General features: G+C 44.0%; 1 protein-coding gene across 4 annotated transcripts in view; it reads right to left on the bottom strand.

The window, feature by feature from the left end:
* Positions 1–12,140, bottom strand: part of RAPGEF4 (Rap guanine nucleotide exchange factor 4) — a 294,249-nt gene that overhangs the window by 119,677 nt on the left and 162,432 nt on the right. For all 4 annotated transcript variants that reach the window (XM_032880467.1, XM_032880470.1, XM_032880468.1 and 1 more), the window contains one exon: positions 1,024–1,096. In XM_032880467.1, coding sequence (XP_032736358.1) covers positions 1,024–1,096 — 73 coding nt within the window. The remainder of the gene's footprint in view (positions 1–1,023; positions 1,097–12,140) is intronic.

Here is a 12,140-nt window from a genome sequence, read left to right as displayed (position 1 = left end):
AGGAGAGGAGAGGAGAGGAGAGGAGAGGAGAGGAGAGGAGAGGAGAGGAAAGGGAGACCTGTCTTCCTCCCGCCCCCCACCCCACCCCAAGGACAGAAGAGAAACAGAGAGAGAGAGGCCAGAGGCTACACAGAAGCTATAACTTAGAGGGCGGGGAACGTGAGGAAGCTCACTTATGATCTTGTAGAGAGGAGAGTCACTTCAGAGTGACAAGTCTGGCAGTGAGTGGGAACTAGGGGAACTAGAGAGAAGATCTGAAGGGGGACTCTTGCTCAGAAGAGTCCTGGTGTGGAGGCACTGCCTGGTTTGCTCATTGCAGTGTCTAGCTGCTCCAAAAACCTCAGCACTGGGTACCCTGCTACGCATATACGTCGAAGAGCGCCAAACAGGGACTCGGCAACAAGCAAGTCTCAGGGCCAGTCAGGAGCGCTAAAAAGATGCTCTCAACACACGTGAACAGATAGACTCAGGACACAGGATTTCTTTTAATCTAGTGGGTAGCCATGAGAAAGGGGTATCACAGAGGAAAACTTCCTGTCTTTTATGATCAGTGAGAGACTGGTCACATAAAAGGCCTGGAGTGAGAGGAGGCCATGACATGTGAAGAATCAATAACTGCTCGTCCTGCTTCTCTCCTTGACCAAGAGCATCCAAATAGCAAGAGGTTGAGCTTTCAGGTGTCTGGATGTGACTGAGACAAATACATTTCATAAATCCCATTTTTAAAAGAGTACAGAAACACTAGATTTCAGCATAAAACAAAGAAATTCTGAGAAAGCATTTGAAGTATGAATTTCCAACTGGTATCAGAGCATCCTTCCCTCAATCAGCGAGGACCACAAAATAATACCATGTGAACAATTTTTTAAAAATAACTCAAGTGTGGGCTGGCAGGTCTGTTTATCCACAGAAGAGTCTGGAGACTTACTCTGTCAAGCTGGTGTAGGGCATAATTTTTGTCACACGAAAACACATACTGCACGACAAATTTTTAGATACAAAATGTTCACATTTTTCACTTACTGTCATTGTTAGAGCCCGTTTCCATAACACCATAAGGAGGAGCCAGAAGTCCTGCCATGTACTGTCGATATTTCTGAAAGACAAGATTGTAAACTCAGCACACAGAGATTTACTCACTTGGAGCACTCGTTTATTTACACGCTAAAAAGCCAAAACACTGGGTGTCAGGAAGCCTCTGACTCTAGTATTTGCAAAGCCATCAAATGTGGTCTGTGCTCTGAAATAAAGACGCTATGTTATAGGGGGTCTTGGTGGATAAGACTGGAAGGGCCCCCTGCCCCAGCCCAGGGAGGGGGTAAAACGCCAGCCAGTTCATTTAGGTACTTGTGACTGACGAACCCGATTGCGTGGGATTTTTTCCCCTCCCTTTACCTCTTGCCCTGCTTTTCACTCTGGCAAACACATGCTCGGGTTTTTGTGGAAGGCAGAGACACTTGGTTTTTATAGATGCAGATACAAATAATTGTGCTGCCTTCTTAATAGGTGAATAGTACTGAATCAGCTTTCTTTCAGAGGAAAAAGAAATGCATCTCTGGAAGATGTCTGTTTTGAAAGAAGCTGATTCGCTTCCATTTAACTAGTTCCTTTTACACTTACACCTGCCCGTTATGTGACCTCTAAAGAACTTTTGGTCTGTTGTCAAATAGAATGGTTTGACTTCATTTAGAACTATTTGGATTCCTCTGAATTGTATCCGCCTGATTTTTGGTTCAGGCCTGCCTTAAAACCTGGGCCTCAGCGATCTCTAGTGGCCCCCAAAGTCTGTGCTGTGTTGAACGGATGAGGCTTGGGGAGCATAAAGCCATCTAGAGCTTCCAGCGAGAGAGGGGTGACATTTACGAAGAATGCAAAATGGATATTAGACATCCTGTCTCCTCAGGTAATAAACACAGCCTCCTCCCCTCTTAGAATGAAAGCCAGGCAATTTTATTTATTGCATGGTGTCATGTATATTTATGGTATCTAATTATGATGACACATAAGTATTAAATGGCATCAAAAGAATCAACACTCTGAAATGTGCTTGCGGGTTACACAGGCGTCAGCAGAAATGCCTCATCTGTAGCAATGGGCAGCTGGTGACATCCAGTGTTTGAGCAAACATCTGGCCCATTTGGTAGATTTGAATGGTGTTTGTAATGTAACATTGATGGTTTCTCAAAAGGGTTTTCTTCTAGTGAAGATGGGACTAGCTTTTTTTTCCCCCCTTCTAATCCTTTTTTCTTCCATTCTGAGGCAACTATACTAACACCTGCATGCAAACATTAAAATTCATGATTTTCCCCGCCTCTGAGTTAACCAATCACTCAAACATACCCACAGGACTAATCTATCACCCTGAATTCCTGAAATTTCCTTTGATAGCTTCCTAGTTGTGACTCTCTTCTTTCTATGACAACATCTCTCTTCTTCCTCACGAGAGAACACTGATTAAGCATATTACTGGGCATGATGTCATGCCAGACTCTGAACAAAGCAGGCTCGTGAAAGCAGATGGGGATTGGGATGTGTTCTGAGAAGGTTTCTTGACCCCCTACAGCCTTTTGAGTTCTTACTATTAGCAACTCCTTACACCAGGCTCTTAAAAGAAATAACCTATGTTAAATTAAAGAAGCAATTTTGGTTTGCTGGGAAATGTTTTGGATGGGGTGAGTGTCCTTTGTCTCAGGAACCCCAATGCCAGTCACCATGACCTCCACAGAAGCACCTCTCTGACCTTTAAATGAATGGGCCTTTGCCTTTCTTTAGCTCTGTAGCAATTGGTCCGTTGCTCATCCATGGAGCGCTGCATCAGGGCTGCTGTTCTGGGAACAGAAAACAGAGCAACCCTTGGGCAAACAGAAGGTGGGCCAGATTTTAGGACAGGTATATACTGAACACCTACTATGTGCAGGCAATGTCCTAGGCACTGGGCTCGTTGCTGAGAACAAGCAGACAGGCCCTTTGCACTTAAGAACTATTTCTGCAGCAGAGAGCACCAAGGTTTGCACATAATAGGAACTTGATACTTACCTGTTGAATTTTACAATTTTTATGGAGAAGGTTAAACATGTATAAAAACAGAATAAGGCCTACCTCATGTCCAGCCTCAAAAATTATGAACTCATGACCAAATGTTTTTCCCTCTACACTCCTATCCACCTGCCCTTTCTGGGATTATTCCATAAATATTTCAGTAGTTATCTCAAAAAGGCAAAGACTCTTTTTTCCCCCCAAACAAAACCACAATATGACTATCACAACTAAGAAATGTAACATTTCCATAATTTCCACTTGATGTTTCAGCAGAATAACTTCTGGTATAGGGGAGATTACAAAAACAGTGTTGAAATTTTAATAGCTATAAATAGGGTGCTTGGGTGGCTCAGTCGGTTAAGCTTGATTTCAGCTTAGTCATGATCTCAGGGTCATGGGATCGAGCCCTGTATTGGGCTCTGCACTCAGCAGGGAGTCTGCTTGAATTCTCTTTGTCCTTTGCCCCTCCCCACACCATGGGCACACATGTGCATGCACACACTCCCTTTCTCTCTATAATAAATAAATAAATAAATAAATAAATAAATAAATCTTTCCAAAAAAATTAATACCTATAAATTTAAAATTGATGGGACAATTTTAAGAAAACATTCACTAAAACAGGAAAATTGATTTCTTATATAGCACCATACAGAGCACCCTATATTAATTAGGATAAATAAGCTAACTGAAATAAAACCGATATCAGATAATTGGGATTCCTAAATAACTTGCATACTGCTTGATCTTTGGGCAGTATCTCCTCTTCCAAGCGCCAGTTAAAAAGCAGTCTATAAAAGAATACATCATATGAAAAGATGCAGAAGCTCATTCATAACAGAAAGGCTATTAAAACTATAGGGTTAAGTCATTTTCTCACTTGTCAAATCCAGCGAAGTTTCCAAAAATTTACTAACACACAGCTGGTTATCTCATACGTTGCTTCTGGGAGTGTAAAATGAGAACCACCTCGGTGGAAGGTAATTTGCAAGTATCCCCCATCACATTTAATGTCTGTTCCCTTTGACTGAGCAAAGAACCTCCCTTAGGGTTCCTAAATACCTGAATACACATGCCAACATGCGTATCTGTCTCTAACAGCAAACAAAACAACAGCAACATCAAACAGGAGATAACTCAAATGGCCACAAGTGGATGGCACCCAGGCTACTTCCAGATGAAGAGATGATATTGGACTATTATGCAGCTGTGAATGAAGCAGCACTACCTGCTGACATGGAATGATCTCCACACTATGTCATGACATTTAAAAAAAGGTAAACAACACACTATATGTAGAGTAGGTTACCATTCTGTGGGGACAAAAGAATCAATGTGTGTATGTGAATATTCATAAAGATTTGTAAATGCATAGACTATCTCTGGACACATGCACAAGACAGTTGTAGCAAAGATTGCCTCTGGGGAGGAGATCTAGGTGGCTGAGGATCTCTGAGGGAGAGAGACTTAGCTGTCCCTGTCCATCACCCACTGTGGTGGCCTGCCTGGGGCAGGACTGGTGGCATTGGCTCACGGTGGCATTCAGTGTCAATCATCAGAATGTGGTTGGCCCGGCAACACGGAATGATGATGGCAATGGAGTGAGCAGACAGCCCTTCTCTCTTGAACATATGGAGGTGGGAATAATTCCCTTTGGCCATAAAATCCTCTAGAGTGGGAGAATTGGGGGATTAGATACTGGGCTGCTTTGTAATAGCGTTTATTGGTGCTACAGTGATGAATTGAAAAATGAGAGATGACTGATTAGTAAAACTAGATTGTGGAGTGGTTCATATCTTCATCGAAGTTTAAAAGCCACTCCAAGCTTTCTGAGAAACAGAATAAAACCAAAAGGAATTCACCAAGGCTCCCCATATGAAAGTCAGCACAAGGCCAGCTTTAACTGGAGTCAGCAGTTTTCAGAGGCGACCCAGAACATTTTCATGGTGGCTATGCAGTGTCACTCCCACATGCCTCCCACACCTGGCTGTGGGGGCGTGCAGTGATCTGACTGAGTCCCTTGATCATGTCCTCCTTGGGGCCCTGGTTGACTTCTCCATGCAAAGCCCTTTCCTGGATCCCAATGCATCCTAACACATCAATAGTTTAAATGGCCTCATTCAACCTTTTTAATATCAACAATATGTACCTGGGAAAGAGCTAGGCCTTTAGCTGCCACAGACACTTCTCCTCACTGTGGAAGAGGCAAGAGGCCTCTTCACCATTCCCATTCCCTAACCCTCCACGACCTCTAGAGTGGTTAAGAAATCAGTTCACATGACAAGAAAACCACAAAGGCCTTCAAGGGTCCTTGAAGAATTTGGTAGGCTTCATTCTTAAGGTCTACTCCTGGTTTTGTCCCTAGTCAGCTGGGTCAACTCAGACAAGTCTTGTGAGCTCTCTGACTTCAATCTCCTCATCCATAAAATGGGTGCTCTGAATGAGGTCCACGGCTCCTTGGGCAGAACTCTGGGCTTCATGGTGGACCCTCAGGCAAGAGCACCATGCACACAGAACCTCCATCCCTATGGCAACTAGAGTGTCTTCCCTTCTAACTGGTTTATAAATTAGAGTTCCAAGAGCAAGTTCATCTGAAAGATGACGTTTGCTTCTAAAAAATAGTATACAAATCACAAGTCTAATCCCTGAACCTCTTGCCAGACAGATGTCACTCAAAGATCTCCATGAAGAATCAACAAAGACCAAATTAGGATTTGTCTACAAAGGAATAAGGATTCTACTCTCTGCTAGAAAGACTTCTGTGATTGAGAATTGACCAAGCAACAGGTTGCTCTATACCTGGAAGGTTTCTCAGACATACCACAGTGCAATGCTGACCTTCTCCAACTGAGGTGTGTGGATCCCTGGAGTGACACCCAGCAGCGCAGAAGGGGACACGAGAAGGGTTAACAGAAGGTCTCCCTGGAGCTTAAATTTTATTTTATGTCAAGTAGTTTAAAGGATTACTTTTTTACTTTCATATTATGGAGTAGAAAGCTAAATTTGCATAAATTTTAAAGATTAAAGCATGAGACTTCAAAGAAATTTTGAGCTTGCTGCTGGCTACTTCTAGCTACAAAGGGTCTAGACTCCAGGCAGGATGTATTGATTTCCTCTGCATTCGGAGAACTTTAGTGGAAAAAACCAAGAACCTCTGATGCTATGAAAAGCATGCAGACATCCAAACCTCACAAGAACAGGGTCTTAAATCTGATCCTATCATTTGCTACCTGTGTGAACTTGAGTAAGTTGGTCACCTCAGTTTTCTAGATAAAGAGTTCCATCTTTCAGAACCATTGGGAAGATGAGATCTATAAAAGCTCCCAGCACACATTAGGCACTTAATAAATAGTTTCTGATAATAGTAATAAACAACCAAGGATTAATCAAGATAATCACATTACATCTGATGAGTTTCCCAAGCAGTCAGCTTTCAGCTATAGGAAAGAACCTTTTCTGCATGACAATTCCTGAGGCTGTGGATATACACAATGTAAAGACCTACAAGACATCTATGGGCCTGTCTGTTAAATGAGGCTGTGGAGAAATAGGAATTTAAGTAATTGACTTTCTTTCTTTCTTTTTTTAAGATTTTATTTATTCATTTGACAGAGAGAGAGAGCACAAGCAGGGGGAGCATCAGGCAGAGGGAGAAACAGGCTCCCTGCCAAGCAAGGAGCCCGATGAGGGACTCGATCCCAGAACCCCGGGACTGCGACCCAAGCCAAAGGCAGATAGATGCCCAACTGACCGAGCCACCCAGGCGCCCTGAAGTTACAGACTTTCTTAAATAATTTTATAGTATACTGCCTATTTTATATCCACAAGGTGAAACTGTCCAATGATAAAGGAAGGGCATAAGAGAGCAAGTCCAAAAGTAATTTCACAAAAATAAGTAAACCCTTTTGCCATCGGAACTGCTTTATAGTCAAAGAATATTTTTTAAAATGAATCTGTGGATTATAACAGACCAGTTTTTAAAGCCAAGTCAGTGTCTGTGGCTTAGAATGGAGGGAGGAGGGAAAGCAGTAGGAGGGATGTGGGATGCAGTAGAGGGGATGGACAGCATGCTTGGGTCAGTGAGGCTAGATGCCTGTCCCTAAATCCAGGTGGAGATGTGCTATCGGCTATGCTAATATTGAGGAAGAGACAAAAGATGACAGTCTCCAGAAAGGTTAAAACCTGGTACGTCTCTCAGCTGACTCATGGCTCCCACACTGAAGAGGGCTGGCTGGAAGCCTGGCAGAGTGGCCACCTGGTGGAAAGGGGGCTGAGGGTAAATCCAGCTCAGCACCACAGGCTTGAGCCCCAGCCTGGGACTGCTCCTACCCAGAGCAAGGGCTGATTTTCACAAAGGCTCCAAGTGACCTAGCTGCAGTCCGGAAACCAGAATACAGAAGCTGGGTGGCATCTGCTGGGGGAGGAGGCATACCAGAGATAGGTCCCCTTCTGAAAGGCCGGTCTCAGTTTACAAAGCAAGACTAACAGAGAATAAAGGAAGGCTGGTGGCTGGAACCCTAGCTGGGCCCTGTATGTCAAGAGAAGATGGGGTCCTGGTGGAGCAAGGTTTCCTACCCTGGAGGTGAAGGTCTTCTGGACACACTGTGAGGCCTTTTCTGAGTGTACTTCAAGCTGCTGCCTGCTGCCAAGACCTCTCCAGGCTGCTAGCAGGAGCCTCCACGGTGGAGCCAGGGCAGGACAGGACTGTCACTACATTCCTGCCTGGCCAGAAGCAGCCAGGCCGAGCCATGAGCTTTGGGCACACCCCTTCCCAGCAACATCCCCTGTGCTCCCCACCCCTCTTGCCTAGGAGATCATCAGGTTTCAAGGCGAGCATAAGTAGCATCCTTAGGCTGGGATAGGAGTGCTAGAACAGCATTAAAAACAGGAAGCCCCAAGAATGATGGCTAGACATTGCTGTGAAAATGGGGGTGGGTGGGGGATATGCTCAGAATAGGGACGTGCTAATGAGAGCTCACGGCAGGGAGTGGCCAGGACTGGGGCAGAACAAAAGACGGCTGCTCTGGGGGTCTGAGGCTATGTCTTGTCCTAATGTCCCACTCATTATATCTGCCAGCTTATAGGTTCTACCAACTTATTAAAGCCAAGTTCATAAAATGTAATGGCAAACAGGTCATCTGTACTTTCTCTGAAAGCTTTAAGATTATTTGGGAGAAGAGCTTACAATAGTGATCTAAAGTTTAGGCGCCCTTTTGTCTGTTTCTTGGCAAGAGTTTTTTTGTAACTTCTGTATGATGTGTAATGCGTAATGTGAAAATGGACATGCCACATTGCTCTAAAATCTCAGAGAGTCAGAGAATTCTCAACCATGTGAAGAAGAGTAGGAAAGAAAGGGAAAAGTAAAGTAGTTGTAAATGGAAATCTTCAAGCAAAATTCTTCTGTTTACCTTTTTAATGTTTTTTTTTATTAACATATAATGTATTATTAGCCCCAGGAGTACAGGTCTGTGAATCGTCAGGCTTACACACTTCACAGCACTCACCATAGCACATACCTTCCCCAATGTCCATTAAAGCCATATGTACCACTTCTCCCACAGCAGATCCTTGGCTGGCCTGAGTTTACCTCTTATGCCAAGTTATTCTGTTTCCTTGTTTCTCGATTTCTATAGCATCTGCATAATAGGGCTCAAAAAACTTCCATTGCCACATCTTCAATGATATTTAATTATATCCTTTGGTCCTAAGATAGATATTTCTAAATGGAGGTAAAATTCTGCTTGCCAACTCCTGGCCATTTTTAATTCATGACTAACCTGCCAAGAGCAGTAGTTTGGAGCATGATAATCACAATAATATCTCTAATGGAGGAAGTTTTCCAGCCCTGAGTTGTTTAAGAGGTCTAGGCTAAAGCCCAAGCAAGATGACCCTGCAGGTAAGCAAATAAAGTCTCACTAGAGAAGCACCTGTTTGAAATTCTCTCTCCTATTGGTGGGTGATGGAGTGTGGGGCAAATTCAGATTTGAGAGTCAGGGCAAGGCAGGGAATCTGAGGCTGGGAAACCTTGGGGGTACAGGGCAGGGTGCACGGAGAACAGCCTTCCAGGTAGAGGGGGGAAAAGGTGTTAATGTTAGAGATGAGGCTGGTCTGGCAGGGGAGTAAGGACAAGTGTGCTGGCGGTATGGGAAGGTGATGAGGCTGAGCGGTATGGGGGAGCTGGACAGGTATGGCCTTGTGGGTCACAGTGAAGATTCTGAACATCACCCTCATGGAACAGGGAGCAATATAATTAGAGAAGTGACAAAAACAGATACGTATTTTTAAAAGATCATTTTGGCTGCTACCTGGTGAATTGTTTTGATGGAAAAACAAGGAAAGCACTGAGCCCTTAAGGGGGCAGACCTGGAGGTAATGTAAGAGAGGGGGATATGAAGTAGGAGTAAAGGTACTTTATTCCTAGAGGTGAAACAATCTCCAATGACCTACAGTGAATGATATCAAATGCTCAGATTTCTTGCTGAAGCACACTCAACATATGCCTTAATATGACTTTAATATGACTAAAAGGTTTGGAGACTTCTGGGGGGTTCCCTGAGATGATTATGATTTAAGTGAGTATGTACTCTCATATTCAAGTAATTATATTAGCCATGAGCTTCTCTTAGGAAAACTCAAATTGAAAGCAAGATACACACACACACACACACAGCTGGTCAATGCTATGACACACACACATACACACAGTCGGTCAATGCTGAGACACACACACAGTTGGTCAATGCTAAGACACACACACTCACAGTAGGCCAATGCTAAGCCACACACACACAGTAGGTCAATGCTAAGAATACACACACACAGTAGGTCAGTACTAAGACACACACACACAGTTGGTCAAAGCTAAGAACACACACATAAGTAGGTCAATGCTAAAACACACACACACACAGTAAGTCAATGCTAAGACGCATATGCACAGTAGGTCAATGCTTAGACACACACACACAGTTGGCCAATGCTAAGACACACACACATATAGTAGGTCAATGCTAAGACACACACACACAGTTGGCCAATGCTAAGACACACACACATATAGTAGGTCAATGCTAAGAATGCACACACACAGTAGGCTAATGCTAAGACACATACACAGTAGGTCAATGCTACTTAACTGAGTTATACATTAATTTGCTCTAGAGCTGGTATTGCACAAGTGATCCTTACAGCTCTCTTTTCACTAAGCCTGGACCTACTACAGTCTATCTAATGTGTAAATGTGACTATGCACCTTGAAATAAATAGCTTCTGCCTCCTGTGTATGAAGTTGATTGACATTTTATTTAACCTTATCAATCTTTAAGGGTGATGGATATTAATATAGTTATTCTGAATTAGAATGATCGAGCCCAGCACTTATGAAACTAACAGTACTACCAGTAATACATATCATGGAAACATGCAAATTCTAAGAAGGTGCTATTTCAGCACTTGATCATACAAAATTAGGGTGCACTGATCACTTAAAAACCTAAAATAAAGGATCATTTCACAGTAAGTAATAGCCCAAGACTATCGTTCCATTAGAGCAAAGCACCACCATTTTGCTTTTGCTTTCTGGCTCCACCATAAACTGCACAAAGAGTAGTAGCAGAGCAGGAGGGAGATGGTAAGTTGTGATTCAAGGGGTGCTATGGTCTGGATGTATCCCCTCAAATCTGTAAGTTGAAATCCTAACACCTAATGTGATGGTGAGTACTTTGGGGGGAGTTCTTAAGTCATAAGGGTGGAGCCCTCAGAAATGGGGTCTTATAAGAGGTCCCACAGAGGTCCCTTCCCACCCCCCTCACCCCCGCTGAGTGAGGACACAAAAGTGCCAGGGGCAACTTGACCTCAAACTTCCAGCCTCTAGAACTGTGAGAAATAAATTTCTGTTGCTTAGAAGCCATGCAGGTTTCATAATAGCAGCCCAGAGGGACTAAGAAAGGGGAGCAGGAAGACCTTCCCACCCAAGTAGATATTGGAATGTCCCACTTTAGAGACATTTCCTTAGTTTCTGGCTTCATCTCTCAAACCTGAAACCACAGGAGCATAGGCACTATGCATTTGTCTGGTTATTTTCTGAGCAAGTTTTTCTAGAAGCATCCATACATAACTCACCTATCCTATCTCCTTAACTTCAATCCTACCTACCCTCTGACCCCTGGGGGCATACAGTATTCCAGCTTTTGCCATATGCATGCACATTGGTCGCTAGAATGGAAACTACACAAGGACAGTGACTTTTGTCTGTTTTGCACACTGTTGGGGCTCAAGAGCCTGGAGTAGGCTACTTCTCACTTCTACTATTCTTGACCCCTGGAGATTATCTACATTGATTGATTGCCAACTCCTGCATCTTTTCCACCCACACACACATTTTTGCACTTACTTTCTTCATCCCCCTTCATTATCATCATTGCTGTGATTTCTGCTCCCAGCTACCATACACAACCTTGGAGCATCCTTGTCAATCCAGTCCAGTATATCCCTACTGCACATATCTTGGAATCATGGCAATAGAGCTGCGGTTTTGGAAGCTTCCGATCAGCGTGCAATATGATACGCCTTGAATCCTTTGAATGGCTCCTCGTTTCTATCATCTCTCCACTTCAGATAATCTGAACTCTGTTTCCCCTACAGAGTGTGTTTGTAGGGGTCTCACCCAGGCGAACAGATTAGGCCCCAAGTCTCCTAGCGGGAACACTAGGAAGTGTCAGTGGTGGGGGCAGTGTTTTAGCCACTCTGGAAAACACTGTAGAAGAGAATAGTACAGTGCCATGCATCTGAGGGCATATGAGAGGGGGCAAGCCTGAAAGAGTTGGGGGGACACAAGCTTTAAGATCCAGGCAAGTGTGGTATCTCCTCTCAGTTCTGCAAACCTCCACTGGTGCTAACGAGGCCTGCCAGGCATCACCCAACATGGCTCCTGCCTGCCTCTCCAGCTTCAGTTCCCATACCTCAGTTTCCCAACCATACTGGCCCCTTTCAGGTGCTCCAGCACATTGAGCTTTCCCCTTGGGGCCTCCTGCATCTTCCTACAGTCTGGAAAGCCCTCCCTACCACTGGCCTTGCCAACATCTGCTCGCCTGTGTTTACAT

The sequence above is a fragment of the Lontra canadensis genome, unplaced genomic scaffold, assembly GCF_010015895.1.
Source record: "Lontra canadensis isolate GAN:19392208 unplaced genomic scaffold, GSC_riverotter_1.0 scaffold69, whole genome shotgun sequence".
Lineage (NCBI taxonomy): Eukaryota > Metazoa > Chordata > Mammalia > Carnivora > Mustelidae > Lontra > Lontra canadensis.
This window is presented reverse-complemented; position numbering and strand designations above follow the sequence as displayed.